Source organism: Pelobates fuscus, chromosome 3, assembly GCF_036172605.1.
Source record: "Pelobates fuscus isolate aPelFus1 chromosome 3, aPelFus1.pri, whole genome shotgun sequence".
Classification (NCBI taxonomy): Eukaryota; Metazoa; Chordata; class Amphibia; order Anura; family Pelobatidae; genus Pelobates; species Pelobates fuscus.
In genome coordinates this window covers 187,228,440-187,249,883 of record NC_086319.1, presented here as the reverse complement: position 1 = coordinate 187,249,883, position 21,444 = coordinate 187,228,440, and the positions used below count along the sequence as shown (strand labels likewise).

At 41.5% G+C, this 21,444-nt stretch overlaps 1 protein-coding gene across 1 annotated transcript in view; it reads right to left on the bottom strand.

Moving 5' to 3' along the window:
• The window catches only part of CD9 (CD9 molecule), a 39,120-nt gene extending 20,025 nt beyond the window's left edge, over positions 1-19,095 (bottom strand). The window contains exon 1 of the mRNA XM_063447823.1: positions 18,896-19,095. Coding sequence (XP_063303893.1) covers positions 18,896-18,961 — 66 coding nt within the window. The 5' untranslated portion in view covers positions 18,962-19,095. The remainder of the gene's footprint in view (positions 1-18,895) is intronic.
• Positions 19,096-21,444: the final 2,349 nt, after the last annotated feature.

Sequence of the window (21,444 nt, the reverse complement as noted above, 5' to 3'; positions counted from 1 at the left end):
CAACCATCCTTACTAGTAACTCTGACCCATTTTGTCACCTTAAATGTACAGATGAAATTCATATTTTTATATAAATATGCCAGCTCATAGACGCCTGAATATTTAGTGTAAGACTTAATATGGGATTCTGGGGTTTGTTCTTTGAAGTAACAATTAACAGGGTTTGAAAGAGTTTATTATCTAGAGTCATACAAAAGGTCTGTAAAAGCCAAGGGGTGGTGGCGGGGGGACTGACCACAATGGTGACAGGATGTCTTTCCAGTGAGCTCTTAATGAAACTCAATTAACAGCGACTTTAGCCACAATTTTGAAACTGGCAGCATACCCTAGGCTTACCCATCTGATTGACAAGTCTGGGAGTGTTTATCGCAGTCCGCTGAGGCCATCCTGACTCTTTTCTCTGCTGAGGCTGCAGGAACTGGGGAGGGGAGAGGAGGTCGGTCTCCCGAACCTGCAACCCTCCCACCTTTCCATTTGGACCTGCGGGGGTGATCCTGATCCCCACCCTGGCAGCTTCCTTGCTCAAGCCGAGACAGGCAGACACCATTGGCACTGAATACGGAGATACCATATAGAACTGTACCATACTCATAACAGACAAAGGCTGATTGCAATGCTGACCCCCTTGATGCAAGTCACATCACAGCCTGCTTTGTGTGTATTGCAGCATATGCTTTATTTTTCCTTGTTTGCTTTAGTTTAACACATCTGGTTAATGTTCCCTTCTGCTCCTACATTTTGTACCCGCAAGATTTTATGGATAATGCATCACTCTCTGTCACAGTACAAGCTGGACATTTCTCATATTCCTATTATATAACTGGAGCTTTCAGGGGTGGAAAACCTCTGCCATTTAACAATCATTATATTGTTTACTTACATTTTGTTATTTTCTTTTATCTCTTGATGAACTCATGTAACAGTAAAAAAAATAAAAAAGGGATATATGTCTTGTTCAGACTAATATCTGATATATTATATACCAACCTTGATAGCCAAGCTACATACTCTGAAGTCATTACCTCTGTGCAGTGGCGTACACACAATCCATGGGGCTCCGGTATAAAAATGATCCATGTCCCACCCCAAACACATACATACAGACATACACCGCCTGACAGACATACACACATACATACATAGGGTGTATGTGTGTGTGTGTGTGTGTGTGTGTGTGTGTGTGCGCCTCTGTATGTATGTGTCTGTATGATACAGACACATACAGACACACATACATACATAAACAAAATGTGTAAGTCACCCTCCTGTTTCCCAACTTTTGCAGGAGGGTGACTTTCTCTGGGGTCCAGTGGGAGCTCAGCCTGCTCTCTGATAGCTGGGAGGAGTGACTGGGGCAGTCACTTCCTCTTAGCTCTGTCTGTTGTCTTCCCAGCGCTGACCGGGTCCCCTGGAAATCCATACCCATCGGGTGGCCCTAACAGCATGGACCACCTGATGGGCCCCTTCATGTGCGGCATCTGCGGTTTGCTGCGCGGGCTGGGGCCGCAAAACATGGTGGCGGGTACCCGGTCGCAGGGCGGCCAAGCCCCCTGGAGTGATGGGCCCAATCGCAGCTGTACGCCAGTGCATCTGTGTGTACTGCTACCATCACAATAAATGAAAAAGATTGACAAAAAAAAAAAAACTATGTAAAGCACTACAAGCATTGAATGCCAAATGGTACATTTTTTTTTATTCTTTATTTAAACAATGCAAGACCACCCCCCCCCCCCCCCCCCCCCAAAAAAAAAACCCACAATATTCCCTACACAGAATAATCAAAATTTTGGTTGAAGGGAGGTTTCCACTGGATCTACAAGTTTCCTGTCTCCTAATCATTCACGTTTAACTTACTGACACCAGAAAATGTTGAAATAGTGGGTGGATTCCAGTTGCTAGGGTAACAAAACATACCACAGCTGAAACACAAACTATAACACACATTAAAGAAACACTCGGTTTCTTTAACCCCTTAAGGACACATGACATGTGTGACATGTCATGATTCCCTTTTATTCCAGAAGTTTGGTCCTTAAGGGGTTAATGTGTGTTATACACCTCTGTTCCGGTGTGTCCAACTTGTCTGGTTACAACTACATGTCTGTTCGTCCACCCATTGTAAAGCGCAGCGGAATTTGACGGCGCTCTATAAATATAATAATAATAATAACTATAATATATGGTGCCGAGAGTGATAGTACATACTCCCCTCCCAATTTTCAAGTAGTAAAACGGTTTAGGAATGGATTGACTTTTTACCTGGGGGGTGTGTGGTGCTGCTCCACATCATATCTCTGCCAGAAGCTCACAACATTGAATTAAACCTGGCAGTGTAGGGCTTAGTTCACTTGCTCATAGTGATAAGCTTACACTTCTGGCAAATTACTTAGCCATGCACTGCAGGACTTGGCTCAGGATAGCAAGCTCCCAAGCTGTGAAGAGGTGATGAACTAATGTGTGGTCTCCTTAAATCAAGGCGCGCCAGGCATCATAACTTTAAGGACGTATGGAGCACCCTGATTGGTTGATCATTTCCTTCTCCTGGCAGTGCTAAGAAATTGAAATGAAAAACCTGGGGATTTATTGCAAATGCAGCAACTGCAAATGTGAGTGAGTATCTCTATCTACCAAAAAACTTAAATTGCTTGTATCACACATTTTTTTGTTTTATTTTTTTACAATATTGGTGCCTATTTAAAATGGGGTGATCATCTGCACAAAGACACAAAACATGATTTACGTAGTAAAACAAGTTTTATAAAAGAAAATTACAAAAATAGTAAATCTGTCAGAAAAAGGAAGGTGCATTGAAGTGGTCTGGGTGCAGTGTCCTAGGTCCCTTAACCCTACAAAACTAATTATTGCAGTTCATACAAACTGCAATAATTAGTTTTGTGGGGCTACTAAACCTCCATTGGCTGTCTACCAGACAGCCACTAGAGGGACTTCTGGGCAATTTGTGGTAGCCTCACGGATGTCCGATCGTGATTGACCGAGGGGGAAGCTATAGGGACAGAAAAATCTAGACGAGTTTAAGCCCCAGTGTTTTCTGACCCTAGCCATTCCCTGCCCACTAAACCACTACGGATAACGCTTACCCTGTGGGATAAAGGATATAAAACTTGTATTTTCCTTAATAAAAAGGAATACACTTGGGAAATGTAATAAAACAATACTCTTTGTACTTTGTATTTCTTTGTATGGATCAGATTAGAACTGAACCCAAACAGACACCTCCAATGAGAAGGGCCACAGAACGTGGTTAGACAAGGAAGGGCTGTCCTTGAAGAGGTTTAATAAATATCCCCTCAAAATATAGGCAAAATAAGCAGGTTTTGTAAGAATGCAAACTCCGGGAGCCGGAACAGAACGTCACTCCTGCCCCAGCAGTGCGTGAGGGAGAAGAGCAGGAAGAGCTTAGTTCCCTCACCACCTTCATTAAGTGCCTGCCCACCCAGCCAGCAGAGCCCGCAGAAGCCAGCAGCTCCAAGGAGTCGGTCTGCCCAGCCAGCAGCCCCAGCAAGGAGCCCAGCAGGAGTCAGGGACAGGATCCACTCAGGATCTTCCAAAAGGTAGGGAGGCTGGTTGGTGAGTATGAGAAAGTGTGCGTCTGTGAGTGAGTGAGTGAATGTTTGTCTGTCAAATCAGTGAGGATATTTGTGTCAATGTGTGTCTTTCAGTGAGTGTATGTCAGTGTATGTGTATTGGAGAGTGTGGGCTGTTTAAACAGTGCGTGTGTCAATGAGGGCGTGCGTCTGTCAGTCAAAAAAGTGGCCTTGACATGGAGTGGAGGTGCAAATTTAGATTAGGGGGGGTGTCTGAATTTAGTCGTGCCTAGGGCAGTACAAATCCAAGATTCACCACTGCCTCGAAGACCTCTTTTGAGCAGTGACCCAAAAAATATGACTAATTGCCTAATGTTAATACCGTGTTAAAAAAAAAAAAAAAAAAGTCAGCATGCACTGTAATTAGCCTTTACGACTAGTGCACACCTGAAAGGTAAACCTAGATCTGCCTATATCTCAAAAACTGCCTTTCCTACCTCTGTATAAAAACAGTCCTCTTTGCTGGCCCCGTGCAGTGTCTGCGTAATATGAGTAATTACGGTGACCAGCACCCGCTGTCGATGGAGACCACACAATATCTGTCCCAGTCCTGCACACCCTAGGACCTCCACAAGCAGAAAATTGCAGGGCTAAAAGGCCCCCCTTAAAAAAACAAAAAAAAAAAACCTGCAACTACAGGTCCCATGGCTTTTTATAAATTCCATAACCCTTTCATCTTTGGATTAGACAGTACAGTAAATTTTACTTTCAAGTACAAGAGGATGGTACGATTATAAACAAATAAGATTTGATAAAAAATGTTTTACTAGAAGACCATTTAAGAAAGTTTAAAGTCTCATACGTGGGGTGGGGTGGGGAGTCACACACACACAGACAGACTTACAACAAAGGTAGCAAGCCATTTTCTGTGAAATCTCAAGGTGGTGGACGTTACTACTGATGTAGTTGAACCAAGTATTTTTAAACTCAACTTCAACTTTTTACTACTGAAACCACACATTTACAATGCTGGAAAAAAAACAAAAAAAAACGAAAAACCTTTCTATTTAAACGGACAGGCAAATCAAGTGAGTTTAGAGAGCTTACATGTAAATCTATAAAGAAATAAATGAGTCATGGAAAATTGGTAAAATCAAGTTCGGCTTCCAGTTTTTGACTTTGAACATGTAAATAAATTCCTAGATTTAGGGTGAGGGGGACTCTCCCAGAGAGAGACATGGTTTTTTGTTTTTAATTACCATCGGAAAATTGGTGAATCACTTCTTGAAATTGAGGAGAGCATATGTACAAATAGATTAACACTAAGTAAATGACAAATCAGTCTATGAGGGCTAGCTATATAATAGGCTTTATGAATGTGCTGTCTACAACATGGGTAAGCAACACACAAGTCTTCTGGGGCCAACATTGGTTGGCAAAAGCTCATGGAATTTGTAGTTCAACTGAGGGAGACTAGCCTACTATTTATCACAATGTTCTGTATGAAAACAAAGTAACAGCTGCATAACTGCATTTATAAGCTTGTAACTTCAAACTAAATGTCAGATCTATTTATTGCAAAATGTTTAAAGAAACAAAACTGACGAAAAAGCAGATTCTAAGATAGGTACAAAAAGGTCAAACTTTGCATGTAGTTGACACACACACTATTCAAATACATTATAAAGTTTCCTTGTGACTAGGGGACTAAAAGAGGAAGCATCCTGTCTTATGTTGCAGATTAAAGGAACACTCCAGTCACCTTGAAAACATCAAAATTAAGTTATTGTGTAAAGTTCTCATATGCTCAGGCTTACATGCAGGGGTTAAACCATTAATGAAGGGTTTAACCCCAAAGTCTTCAGTCCAGCATCTGTCAGCTCTGCTTCCATACAGTGGATTATGCAGTAAACAATGAAAGGCTGGAACTGACTAGAGAATATCTACTGTTAAAGGTAAAAAGTGTTTAAGTGGCCTAAAGTACTAAAAGCTGGGCAATAACCATGGAAACCAGCAGGTATATTTGACTCCCCATTTTAAATATGTAGCTCACAAAAAAAAAAAAAAAAAAAAAAAAAAAAAAGAAACCCCACCCACAACTGGGGAAAAAATAAAAATTAAACATACATATACACACACATACATACATACATACATATATTACATACACACTATTTGAACAGAAGTATTGGGACACCTGACCAGTACACAAACAGGGATATTTATGACATAGCATTCTAAATATATATTCCCACAAAGTTGGAATTTTAGCATTGTCCAAAATGTCTCGGTATGCTGAAGCATTTGCCTAGCACAACTCCTGAAACTCCTTTACAGTTGGCACAATCAGGCAGGTAACGTTCTCCTAGCATTAGGCTAACATAGACTCACTCACCAGACTGCCAGAGAAGCATTATTTGTCACTCCACAAACAAGTTTCCACTGCTCAAAAGGCCAGTGGCGGCATGCTTTACACCACTGGATCTGACACTTGGCATTATACTTGGTGATGTGAGTCTTGTATGCAGCTGCTTGGCCAGGGAAATCCATTCCAAGACTCTCCCACCACCCAGTTTTAGAGCGGATATTAATGCCAGAGAAAGTTTGGAACTCTTTAGCGAAAGAATCCGTAGAGTTTTGGTGACTTATGCACCATGAGCCTCATCACTCTTTTCTGTATCTTTATGTGGTCTTCTGCAGCTTAACGTGGCACAGTTGCTGTTCCTAAACATTTCCACTTTCCAACATTACCACTTACAGTAGCAGGGATTAAGTTTCACAAACTGACTTATAGCAAAGGTGGCATCCGTACCACACTACAATTCACTGAGCTCTTCAGAACGACCCATTTTTTCCCACAAGGGTTAGTAAATGCAAACTGCATGGCTTGATGCTTTATTTTATAAAATGGGTCCAGTTATATACCTGAATTCAATAATTAAGATGTGTCCTAATAATACTTTTGTCTACACACTATGAAGCCCCCCTCCCAAAAAAAAAAAAAACCCAAAAGAAAACATACAAAAAATACAATATATAAAACACACACCTCAAGAGAGCGGCACTCATTATAAGGAAGCTGTTGGGACCAATTTATACAACATACAAGATTCACTCACTGACTAAAAAGCAATTCAAAGCTCACAGAATGCAAAAGGTTTTTGGTTGGTTGATTTTTTTTAATTTTTTTATTAAACAACATGTATTTCTTCCCTGACAATACTACCCTACTTATTAGTCTTGTTCGAAATAGACTAGACTGGTATTTTGTTTCCTCCCCAAAGCAGAGTGGGTAGATTTGTATTGCAGCCACACCTATTTGCTTTAATAAAATCATTTGCCGTTTCCAAGAGCACCGTGCAAACAGCAACATAAAACAAAAGAAAAAAAACACATCTATAAATCTCATACCAGATTTATCCTGTCTCTCCCCTCCCCCCCTCCCCCCCAATCCCAAAATACAAATAATACCAACTAGATTAATGTAGTGTAATCTCCCCCAGTCCACAGCATATTTCAAAGCATAGGGCCATGTATTACACACATTTCTCTTGCATTACAGCTAAGGTGAGAAGGCATTCTTGAAAAAGAATACAAAAAAATTAAACGCAGTGTTTGGTGGGTCACGATGCAGGCAAACCCCTCCTTCACCAGTGAGACACAAAATCAGGAGTGTCTCATTCTAGTCTATAGGGCCTATTATTCCATGAATCCCTGTCCAGCAGAGATTTATGCAATAAGTAGTCACTCCAAGAGCAGTTCCACTTATCATATAGGATGAGTGAAATCGCCATGTGAACTCCCAGTATCATATTGTGGCAGCCAGCTGTTTATGGTTACATAAACTAGGCTGTGTCACTGATTAGAAGTCTCTGACTGTATTACCCCCGCTTCCCTACCATATGGTGACCTCCAACTCTCACGTACTTCCAGACCTGGTGACTGCAATGATGACAGTGTTGGTCTTCTCTCAGCTCGTTCTACCCTTTAACTTATTTCTTCTGTACTGTCCTTTAACTGCCCTTCTTTCGAGGCCCATGCCATATGCCTCTTTCAACACTTCTTGGTATGTATTGTGGTTATCACTTTACTGACCACACCCTCTCTGCCTAGCTCTCTCACTTCCTGTCCTTGGAGATTTTAACATCTGTATACATGCACAGATTACCTCCAAAGCCTCTAAATTCAGCTCTAGGACTGCCTCCTTGGGACTCATTAGGGATGCAATGACTGCACCACAATATGACTCATTTGACTTTACGTTGCAATTCCCCTACCCATCATGCCAGCAACATCTTGTCTTCGATCACAAACTTCACCAACACATCTTTCCCTTACTTTGATCACAACTTGCTATACTACAATATTATCCTGCCCCCACCCAATCAACGTGTCATACACACCTGGACTCTACAGAGAACTGAAATCCCTGGATCTGCAGCAGCTTTCAATTGACATCTAACCTTTCCTCTCACTGATCTCTACTGCCACATGTTCTTCTATAACAACTACCCTCTACAACTCTACATTTTCCAAGTATCGTTGATAAACTCCAATCATGCCAGCCATGTTCATCAAAATAAATGCCAACTCTAGCATACCAAATTCACTGGATAGCTCTAAAGTTGCTCAAAAATGTTACTGGAGGAAGTCTTCGTATGGCTGACCACATGCACTACAAATGTATTTTGTATTCCTACACCTGCGGCCGTGGATGGACCAGGCTGCAGTCAGGTGTCTATCTAGTGGGGAAGAGGGTGACCAACACTTTTCCCATCTAATTTTTAGCAAATTATCAGGACAATTAATTCAATCTGCCAGAATTTTTACTACTTTGCATTTTTTGCAACTTAACCATTGTGAAAACTGAAAAAAAATTACTATGAATAAAACGGACATTTTTAAAATCAATTTAATGAATATAAAATAAATATAATGATGGAATGTAACCATTACTTCTCAGACCACTTTGAAAAATATGCCACAGTGTTCCTTTAACGCACTGCAATTTGGTCTATAGTGAAAGTTTCACATTTTGAATTTAGTAAATCCCCAAGTGTTTGGGGAATTTAATATGTCTGGGAATTGTCAAACCAGAAACTCAGGTATGTGCATGTCTCCATTCTACCCCATTACATAAAAGTGGTTTTATTTTAAGAATCCTAAGAAGTGTATTCACAGTTAAAAAATAAATAATAATAAATAATATATAAAGAGAGACCCCAAATTTAACATGATCATGTTTTTTTAATCACAGTACAAACGTTAGTGACTATAGTGAAGATTCTGTTAGAGTTGTTTCTATGGCTACCACCACTCCCTGATTTTAATGTTGGAAGACAGACTGAAAACCCCCACCCACCATTCCAAAGTGGGAAATACCTTGGAATGCATGAAGGAAAACAAAAGTAATACATATGTAATGTTTGACAGCACAGTGGGATTTCCTGGTGTGGTAAAGCTTGAATTCTAAACAGAACCCTTGCTAATGTTTTGCCACGTTCATGGCAGTAATGTTACAAACACGTTGGGTTTTATTTACTTAATAGTGAATTTGAGTGCATTGTCAACAAAACAATCATAAAGATAATGTTTTTCCAGCTCTGCTATTCGGTTTAGAAGAAAATCCAAGCTTGAAGAGCCCGTTTGCAAAATTAGATGATATAAAGCAACAATCAGCTGTTATAACAACAGGAGGGATGGGCCAGAACCCTTCTAGTTTGTGGTTATTTTTATTTTATTTTTACTGCAAAACATTTCATACAAGTAATTTCCAAGTAAACAGTCAATTTGTGATGACACAGATAATGTAATCACTTTTTCATTAAGTGGCAATTTGTCAAAATTATGCAAGAACCAATTGAAAGCAATATTTATGCTCTTCCAAAAAAAAAAAAAAAAAAAAACAGCTACAAAAAGCACTAAAACGCCAAATTTCATATTCAGCATGTTGTGTGTGGTCGTGTCAGACTAATTTGCACAGAACTCATCTTGAGTTCTTGAACCCACCTGGAACTCTTAATACTCACACCCCAAAGAACAACTACAGCTTATTGAATTTGTTCTGGTGAGTAGAATCATTACCTTCAGGCTTTTTACTGTAAACACTGTCTTTTCAGAGAAAATGCAGTGTTTACATTACAGCCTAGTGATAACTTCACTGGCCACTCCTCAGATAGCTGTTAGAGATCCTTCCTGGGTCATGGCTGCCTAAAATGCATCCAAACATTCAGTGTCTCCTCCCTCTGCATGCAGACATTGAACTTTCCTCATAGAGATTCATTGATTCAATTCATCTCTATGAGGAGATGCTGATTGGCCATGGATGTTTTTGAATTGTGCTGGCTCTGCCCCTGATCTGCCTCTTTGTCAGTCTCAGCCAATCCTATGGGGAAGCATTGTGATTGGATCAGGCTACAACTTCTGCTGATATCAGCAGGCAGTGGGCAGGTCTAAATGAAACAGGCAAAAAGCATGCAGCTGCAGACTTGAATACAAGTAAGATGTACTATATTTAGGGAGGCATGAGGGGACCAGGGTGAATAGATGGTGGTTTACACACTATAGGGTCAGAAATACATGTTTGTGTTCCTGAACCTATAGTGCTCCTTTCACTAGTGTCCTTCATGGGGCAAATCAATGATAGGCTGGAGAGACTGGAAGCTCGTAGCCTTCCTGCCGCAACAGAGCCCCTCACGGCTGAACTTGCAGGCACCTCTCAGTCACAACCTGGTAATACTACGCCCACCAGCGTGGTATCACAGGTCATTAACCCAGCCCACATGGTACCGTTGAATCTTAAAAAGGACATCCTGGAAGGCAAAGACGTTAATCTCGTCTCTCTTCTGATTGCCTCCCAGGATGTCACAATCGCTCATACGGGGATATCTCGTAGGTCCTGAAGGCTAGAGACTCAGTAAGAAACTGTCAAATCCAGACTGTTATTTCTTTTGGGATTTACAGGGATGTGTTATGTTCAGTTCACCCACATAGAAGGGAGGAGCTGAACCTCTATAAGCACAAGCTGGTGGGTCTTGGCAACAAATACGGTGGTACGTATTTTTATGACTACCACCGGTCATTTGCAGCGAAGGCATTGGCAGCTCTGGCCCATTACTATGTCAAGATGGATTGGAGCCAACTGGACACGGAGCTGTTCCTCAGACACTTCGCTGGGCTAAGGACCCCAGCTTGTGCAATATGTGCAGCAACCATGCATTCGGCCAATCTCTGTCCGGTTTCACCTGACACTACCCCAGCCATTGCCATCCCAGGCACTACGAGGGAAGAGAAGCAGGGCAAGGATAAACTTGGCCGTCCAATAGTTTACTTAGGCAAGTCACAAATCTGCAATTACTTCAGTGTAGGGGCTTGTGCATATAATGCCTGTCGACTGTTACACGTATGCTCATTGTTTCAAGGCACATGCAAAAGCCATGTGCCCAAATAAATTGCATCTTAAACCCCATTTGACATCGGTTAATATTGGTGTTCTAGCTGATCTGCTATCCACTCACCCTTCTAAACATCTGGTGGAGTTTTTAATAACAGGTTTTTCATAAGGTTTCCACATGGGCCTAATTAACATGCCAGCGGGGACTTTGAAATGTAACAACCTACAATCAGCCATGGCCAACACGGAGTCAGTAGAGACATTATTACAAATAGGACGGGAGCAAGGGTTTGTTTTAGGGCCATTCAAAGAGCCTCCTTTTTCTAGCTGGAGGACTAACCCTATTGGCCTGGTCACGGGGAAAAACACAACCAAGTGAGATTGATCATAGATCTCTCAGCACCACATTCCTCTGTAGTCCCTATCCTTAACTCTCTGAAGAATTCTCACAGGAGTACTCTACGATCGACTAAGCAGTGGCAGCTATATCAGCTGGCATAGGGGCTTGGCAGAGCAAGATGGACAGCGCAAATGTGTTTAAGTTACTGCCCATATATCCATCATTATGGCACCTGCATGGCATTAACCCCTTAAGGACACATGACGTGTGTGACATGTCATGATTCCATTTTATTCCAGAAGTTTGGTCCTTAAGGGGTTAAATGGAGGGGTCTCTACTGTTTTTTTTATTAGGCTCACCTTTGTGTCAAAGAGTAGTCCAAAAAGGTTTGACACTTTTGCGGAAACCTTGTGTTGGCTTCTCCTGAATACATGCCGGTGCAATAACGTTATCCATTATCTGGACGGTTTTTGGTCATAGAAAGTAATGCATCTCCCCCGTGCACTCTAGACAAGGCGATAAAGACATTCCACACACTGGACCTAAAAAGACGGAAGCTCCAGACACTATAATCAATTTTCTAGGGATACAGCTTGACTCTGTGGCCATGGAAGGCAGCCTACCTCAGGGGAAAATTACTAGCATCCGGCAAGATATAGACTACTACATACAGACAGGCTCATGTAATAGGAAAGAATTGCAATCACTGCTTTGCTCACTAAATTTCGCTATGCGAATTATCCCACAATGAATGGCTTTGGGGTAATTGGCCAGAGGAAGTGCAGGACATAGAGGGGTTCTACAAGAACTCAGCCCTTTTTGAGGTATATTCAATCGTAGCAGCCGCGTCATGTGGCCATTTATGGTCAGGGAAACCAGTACAGTGCTTTTCAGACAACTTGGCAATCTGCCACATCATTAACAAAGGCCGCTCATCCTCATTAATGATGAGGTTTTTAGGAAACTGACGTGGCTAGCAGCTGGTCGTTAGTTTTACTTAGTATGCTACCTTGTCCCAGGCATTTTGAACACTGCAGCTGATCAGTTGTCTTGTTTCCAATTTCAGGCTTTCAGAAGGTCCCTACTTACCGCTTCACGATCGGCCACGACCTCCTCCCTGTTCCAAGATCTAATCATGGATTAGACGAATTACCGCGCCATAGTTCTATTAAAACTGGCCCTATCCACTAACACGCATAGCGCATATGACAGGGCGTTTTTCTTGTGTCAGAACATCACCTGGCCAACTTGTTTGACATAACATTGGTGACTTTCGCCACCTCAAGTTAAAGTTATCACACAACACCATAAAAATCCAACACCATATGTTCTCCGCTTCTCTCAACAACTCAAGCTTTCTCACAGCATACCCCATCAAGACAATACTTAACAGCATATCCAATGCCTACCCCACAACGTATGCTACCAATTAGCAAACAATTGTTCAAAAATATGTCGGACTTACTGGATACAGCACCATTTGAACCCCGTACTAACTCTGTCATAAAAACAGCCATATACTTGGCCTACAGCTTTCTGAGGCCACAATAATTCACTATTAGGGGCCAACAAAACAGTCAAGGTTGCTTTCATACCTAAGCAAACATTAAGACCATTACATACTAAGCCTACCTACGACTAAAACAAGTCACATTCCAAGTACCAGCTTTTCATGCTATGATGACGTCCCTTATGGCATCCATTGGCACAATTAGTGACAGGCTGGACAAATTGGAGGCCGGTAGTGCTAGTCAGTCCACTACAAACACGACGGTCACCACTCAGCCTCTTGCTAATATCTTGCCCGGTAATACCCTGACAGCTACGGCAATTATAGAGTCTATTGATCCCTCACATATGGGCCCAGCTCACCTTAAAAAGGACATTCTGGAGGGCAAGGACGTTAACCTAGCTTCATTGCTCATTGCCTCCCAGGATGTCTTAGAGAACAGGACCTTTGCTTGTGGGGACATTTCGGTAGTCCTAAGGGCTAGAGACCCTCGCCTGAACAAAAAAATTGAACATCCCAGAATTTGTCTTAGGGTTTGGTATCTATAGAGATGTATACTGCACTGTTTACCCAGGGAAAAGAGCTGAGCTGGATGCGTACATGCACAAGATGGTGGATCTGGGGCACAAATACGGTGGTACTGCGTTTTACGATTACCACCGTTCCTTTTCTGCAAAGGTGTCTGCAGCTCTGGCTCAATTCAATTTACCATATATACTCGAGTATAAGCCGACCCGAATATAAGCCGAGGCCCCTAATTTTACCCCCAAAAACTGGGAAAACTTATTGACTCGAGTATAAGACTAGGGTGGGAAATGCAGCAGCTACTGGTAAATTTCTAAATAAAATTAGATCCTAAAAAAATTATATTAATTGAATATTTATTTACAGTGTGTGCGCGCATGAGGGCAGTGTGTGCAATGTGCGCGCATGAGGGCAGTGTGTGCAATGTGCGCGCATGAGGGCAGTGTGTGCAATGTGCGCGCATGAGGGCAGTGTGTGCAATGTGCGCGCATGAGGGCAGTGTATATACGGTAAGCATTAATTGGAATAAGTTGGACACTGAGCTATTCTGCAGGCACTTTGCAGGCCTCACACACCCAACTTGTGCAGTATGCTTATCAGCAACCCACAGCACAAATTTCTGCCCTAATACAGCCGAGGTTGAGCAAAACCAAGCAGCAACAAACCTCCCAAGACCTACTAAAGGTTTGAAAGATAAACTGGGAAGAGATATTGTCTTCTTAGGCAAATCCCAAGTGTGTAACAATTTTAATGCAGGCAATTGTGGTTTTAGCTCTTGTAGATTGATGCATGTATGTTCACACTGTTTTAGGGCCAAGACAATGTGCCCAAATAAAGCTTTCCCCAAAACCCTATCTCACATGCGTGAGCCCGACACTCGGATGCAATTTTTGGGGATACAACTGGACACCGTACACATGCAGGCTAGCCTCCCTCATGAGAAAATTGAGCGTATCCTGGCAAGCATTGACCATTACCTACGGCAAGGTTGTTGCACCAAAAAAGAACTACAATCATTGCTGAGATCGCTTAACTTTGCAATGAGAATCATTCCCCAGGGCAGATCGTTTATTTCACACTTACTATCCCTATTTCCACAATTTACCTCAGACACATCAAGTATTACATTAGACAACCATGCAACATCCGATTTGCGTATGTGGGGAATTTCTCACTTCTTGGAACGGGCGAGCCATGTTTATACCACCTCACTCTGACACTTCACCTACACTATGGACAGACGCAGCAGCAAACACAGGATTTGCAGCCATATGGGGAGACCAATGGCTCGGGGGGCCCTGGCCAACTGAGGTCAAATCACTCACAAAATTCACAGAGACCTCAGCTTTATCGAATTGTACCCCATTGTGGCGGCGGCCGTTACCTGGAGAGCCCATTGGTCCGGTCACATGGTTAGGTGCTATTCTGATAATATGGCTACTTGCCATATTGTCAATAAAGGCCGGTCATCATCCCTGGTAATTATGAGGCTCTTGAGACAACTCACATGGGTAGCAGCCACTTGTCAATTCTTTATAACATGTATTCACGTTCAGGGTGCACAAACATCGGTGCTGATCACTTGTCTCGATTTCGTTTTCAGGAATTCTTCACGACACTACCCACCGCCTCCAGACTGGCAACTCCAGCCCCACTTTTCAAAGACATGATAATGGATTAAAAGCTTTGTTAGATCACGCACGTCACATTTCTCACCTGGCACTTTCCATAAATACTAGAAACACTTACGATAGAGCATTTCACATATTCAAGAAATTCATCACTGATTTCCACATTCACGACATGTTCACGTTAGAATCAATACTGGGTTTCACTTCCTTTTGCCACATTAACCTTAAACTATCATTTAACACAAAAAAACTATACCTTACGGGAATTCAACACCACATGCTTATCCAACAACCCAACGCTACGAGTTTCCTGTCCTCATATCAAATCAAGACAGTACTTAACCCCTTAAGGACCAAACTTCTGGAATAAAAGGGAATCATGACATGTCACACATGTCATGTGTCCTTAAGGGGTTAAAGGCATTAAGAAATTGGACGCACATGGCCCCTCAAAACGCCTACCTATAGACAACATATTTCATGAACTAGTCAATTTGTTAGATTCCTCTCCTTTTGAGCCCAGGACGAACACAGTAATAAAGACAGCTATATATTTAGCTTTTTATGGATTCCTCCGTCCCAACGAATTCACGACTAAGACCATTACAACCCCCGATTACTTGAGAACCATGGACTTGGGGAAACAGAACGACCATTACCTACTCATGCTAAAACAATCAAAAACCAGCACCATATGTCATACTGTTACGATCCCCTTGTACCCTACTCATAACAAATGGTGCCCTGTACAAAATTTTGACAATTATCTTCACTCACTCCACAAACAACCTTTACAACCTTTGCTCGAACTGCACGGTAACATTCTGACCACAACAAAGTTTATGCTCTATGTACGTCTGCTGTTGACTAGACTCGGCTTGAACCCTAGTCATTTCTCACGTCATTCTTTTCGAATCGGGGCAGCATCTGCTAACCACATACCCCTGCACATAATCAAAACAATGGGACGCTGGAAATCCTCAGCTTACACTCTCTACATACCCAATCCTGTAAAAGAATTAAGACTAGCTTTCTGTGACTTATCTAAATAAAGAGTATTGGTCACCGTATTATGTCTTATGGTATTTTATTTTTGCCCACTTTTTACAGGCCTACTGCTCTGTCGGTTTCGGCACACCACAACCGACTAGTTCCAACCAATTGATATTAATGTTATTATATGCTATGATTTCTGTATACGGCTATATTGCCACTACCACAAATATATATATATATTAATTACACACATACACATTTGAAAAAATTACAAAAAATGTGTTTCGACTTTAAGAAAGACCACAGGCAGACAAGGTGTGGCAGTTTCATGATGTCAGAAACCAGCACTCCCTAAGTCAATTCACAAAACTAGAACACCTATTAGAAAAAGAAACAGGCATGGTGGGAATAAACTTTAACATTTAATTTGAAAAAAAATAAAAAAAAATAAAATTGCCAATACTAAATTTTCCAAATTTAAAGGGGATCAAGATGACTTCAAAATGAAAAGAAAAAAAAAAAAAAAAAAAAAAGGTTTAATCAAAAACAAACAGACAAAATAGGCATTTTTTTGAATCCCAGAAGGGATACAGACAAAACTAATTTCATATGCAGAGAAATGAGTAGAACTCTCTCTCATTCAGATTTGGATGATACAAGATCACATAACCAGCAAAACCAAAATACTAACCCTCTTTATGTCTTTTGAGAGGAATGATGAACAAGAGCCTCATTTGAATACACCATTACCACTCCAGAGCCGTTATACCTGAGCCAGTATTACACAGGCTCTATTAAATATCTACCAAGAGCACTGTTTACTTATTTGTTACTGTACTACTTCATAGGAAGTTTATTTCGTTCCGTTATCAGTGGAAAGAAACCATATTAGGGTATTTACATTTTATATTGGCTTTGACACACTGAAGCACTTGCACTTTCTTGTGTTGCTGTATGGGCCATTGGGAGTCCAATCATATGAGATTGGGGAGGCTTGTACTATGGCAACACCACATAGGATGTTTTAGTTATATTAAGGTGAGATGGAAACCCTGGATTTTTAAAAAGAGCATAATCTGTCTTTATGTAACCACACTGCCACTTTTAAAAAACAGTCAAACTACCGGTAATCATTTCCACACAAAAATAATTTCAATACTAAATATAAAAGACAGTTGTCTAACTTACATACAATATACACACACACACACACACACACACACACTTCATTTAACAAATTATTTTATTTAAGAAAATGAGATATGTAAAACCTTTTGAATTTATATGATCTTTAAAATAAATTAAAACAGCAACAACGAAAATGACCAAAACTGGGTGAAAAGCCATCTTGCATTGGCCTAAAAACAAACAAACAAAAAACAAAAAACTAGGACTGATAGTCCTCGGCCAAAAAACTAAAAAAAAAAAAAAAAAAAAAAGAAGATTAAACAATTTCACTGTACAATTCATCCTTTATATCCTCTGGAACACTTATCAACAATGAACATGTAGGAGAGGCAGTGCTCTACTCTACCCATGGCATCCTATTGCCAAGCCCTTAATTATCTAAAAATAGAGTCATCCAGCATAGTTTCTCTCACTAAAAACACAAACACAGCATCTATATTTCCAAAATATAAATAAGTCACAAGTAGTGGAAAACAAAAACAAACCAACAATACAATTCACATTTTGAAAAAGGTTTTTTTTTTTTAATTTTTAAATGTAATGTTTTCCTACCAAATCTATGTGCTACACTAAAACTACACTGTAATTTACTAACTTTGTCTCTCTCTCTTTGCTATAGGCCGCTAGGGAATGCCCAGAACACTGTTTTATAATCATGGGCATATCAAATGTAGTCAACATAAACTCATTAGTTAAAACTCCTCTATGGCATCCTCGGGTCCATTCAACTACTGTTAATTAAAAAAGGTGTTGGTAGAACTCTACAGTAGCACATGCTGGAACTGGCACTGGCCTTCACTCAGATATCAAACGCAGGATGATTACAAATTGCACTGGATATTAGATCCAAGCAATAAATTAAATAGCCAGGGGTATCAGATCCAAGCAATCAAATCTTTTAAGTGTACATGTATTCAAAAAAATACAGAGGTATAGAACTATTTGTCAATACAGGACACCACAGCACTTCTAGCTCCTATCCACGTGAAAACACCTGCAACAGGTGTTTAACCCTTAAGGACACATGAGATTAAATAAATCACAAATATATATATTATTTTTTACTTTTATTTTTTTTAAGCCACACGCAAAACACACTACAAAGAATTCCCTATGCAGCTTCCCAGAGGTGGTGTCAGGAAGCAAGACTAATTGCTCCGTTGGATCCAGAAATATCAGCAGGGGAGTTGATTTAACAAACACAAGTAAAAATAAGGAGCATCAGGTTATACAGAGTGCTTACTTTGAGAGGCTTGTTTACAATGGTTCAAAGTGGCCTGGGAGCCTGTGCCCAGGGTACACAACGATCTCTTTTCATTTTAACCTTTTCACAACAATCTTTGCTCTGTTTTACATTTTATTCTATGTAAACACAACAACCAGAACAAAAAAAAAAAAAAAAAAAAAAAACACGAACACTCGAGGTGGGAGATTCATCTGCTTCTGACATCATGTCTAGGGGTATAAGAGTTAACATTGTATCCACCATACATGGAATGCAGAATTACAATGTGTATTTCTATTGAGGGCTGCGCGCACACACACATACGGTAACGAAAAATAACGTTGTGTGTATCACTCTAAAGCTAGGATTTCTCGTTAACCCTTTGTTTGGCAGACATGCATGCAGATCCTTCCCTCCATTGACTAATCCCAGGCTCCATACAGGGGGATCCCTGACCCTGCCCAAGCCCTGCCCGCTCTCTCTCTCCCGGTTACAGCAAGCTTGAAACCGCGTAATGCAGACTACAAGAAACGAGCACTCACCCAGAATATGAAGTTAAAGATAAACAGCAAGTATTTGATACACTTCGTCCCTCCCTTGACTGGCATGGTGGTGAAGGATGGATGTAGTGAACACTGCAAAAGTTGATAATTCACCCACGTAGTCTGGCAGGCAGGGTGTGTAATGGATGTCGAGGCTAGCTTTCTTCAGTTACTTCTTGTACACACCACCCTCCCACATAATATACTGGAACAGCGACCCCTGCCTGTGGATATCCACAGTACTCAGCTCACCACACCTACCTGAGTGTTGTAATCTTTCCTATTCTATTTCCTGTGGAATTCCTGTATTCTCTGGTTTCAAATGAACTCGGCTTGTTTGGGTTGACCTGGGCTATTTTATGTCGGTTCAATGTGACCTGGCCAACCGTGTTTAGCAATGTTTTGTAATGAAAAAAAAATACTTTTTTTTTTTTTTTTGCTGAAAGATTTAAGAATTTTCACTAAACTCAGAATAGTAACAAATTAACTTTGGAAACTGATGCAATAGCTGATCTAGAAAAACATATATATCAAACTGCTATGTCTTATCTTATGTCTTAGTGCCCATTGCAGCCTCAGTTTTGCGGTTAGTAAATAACCCTGCATAACTAAATTCACTAAAACAGGAACTGTTTTAAAACTGACAAGCAACATTCGGGTTTGAATTGATCATATTGAAAATTGGACAGCAATATTTAGGCTACAATCGATGAACTATGACTATACCTGAATTATTGAATTGTTCCAGATTAGTTATTTTCAACTAAATATTTTCTGCAAAGCCATTTTCATTCAACTTGTCGATTTCCCAATGAATAGGCTATGTTTGCTAATAGACACTGGCATTCATAGTCATAAGAATGACAAAATAGAAAATGTAGGTTTTTGATCATTTAGTCAGCATTCGAAAGCAAATGCATCAATTACAGAATTTCCACAAGACCCAAATTTTGGTCTGCGCCATTCTGCCATTGCAGCGCTTTTTAGCAGACATGCCTCTACTCATAGCAAAGTGATCAGGGGCATGAGGAGATAGTAAAAATGTTTATACTTCCCCCATGCCCCTGCCAGTGCTGCACACAGTGTGTGTTTACATTAAAAAGCCTGCAGGGACAGACTATAGACACCAGAACCACTTCATTAAGCTGCAGGGGAGGGAAGGAAGTGTCCACTAAGGGAGAGGGGTGGTGAGGAGAACGTGGAAGGGAGGGTGAGGAGAATGGGAGGTAGGAAGAGTCCACTAAGGGAGGGAGGGAGGGGGGGGGGGTGAGGAGATCGTGGGGGAGGGGGGAGACCTCTAAGGGAGGAAGGGGGTGGTGGAGAGACCACTAGGGGAGGGGGGTGAGGAGAAACCATGAAGGGAGGGGGGGGTGAGAAAAGACTACTAAGGGAGGGGGGAGGGAGGATAGACCACTAATGGAAAGGGGGAGTAGAGACAACTAATGGAAAGGGGGGGGGGGAGGAGAGACGACTGGGGGGGGGGGGGCAGAGGAGAGCACAGACCACTAAGGGGGAGATGAGAGACCACTAATGGAAAGTCGGGGAGAAAAGGAGAGACCACTAAGGGATGGGGGGAGGAGAGTAGAGACCACTAAGGGATGGGGGGAGGAGAGTAGAGACCACTAAGGAACATGGGAGGAGAGCTCTAAGGTACAGAAGGGAGATCTCTATAGGACAGGGGGCAGGACAGGGAGCTCTTTCACACTATGCACACACACTATGCACACACCATGCATCCCTATACATACACAGAAACACAACATGCTTCCCTTTAACACAGATAAACACACAATGCATCCATTACACACACACACACACACAATGCATCCTTTGCACACATACACAGAAACACACAATGCATCCCTTACACACACATGCAAACACACACTGCTTCTCTCACACACACAAACACACACACACACACACAAAACCACAATGGATCTCTTACACACACTCAATGCACCCCATACAGACACACACACTGCATCCCTTGCATACACAGAAATACACCTTGCATCCCTTATGCATACAAACACAGATTCACACAATGCATCCCTTACACACAACCAGAAATACACAATACATCCCTTATACACAAACACACACTGCTTTCTATCCCTTACACAAAAATACACTGCTTCCACTACACACAAACACAATGCATCAACTACACATACTGGTATCCCTATACACTACATTCCATAAGCACACACATTAGATCCTCTACAATAACGCATAACACATCCCCTACACACTCCACTCCCTGTGAGCTAACTCATGGATGGAACATGTAGGTGTACTTATGGGTGGGCATTATGGGCTTACTCACCGTCAGGCCCTGGGGCCCAGACCTGAGCTGTGGGCCCCCCAAAAATGGAGCTGCTTCCCGTTCTCCAAGAACATTGAATTTTGTGACCACAGTTACAAACAGCCTCCAGAGATCCTGTTCTACACCCAATGGCGTACACACAATCCATTGGGCCCCGGTGCGAAACTGATCTGTGGTTCCCCCTAGCCCTCTCTCCCCCCCACGACAGACACACACATAC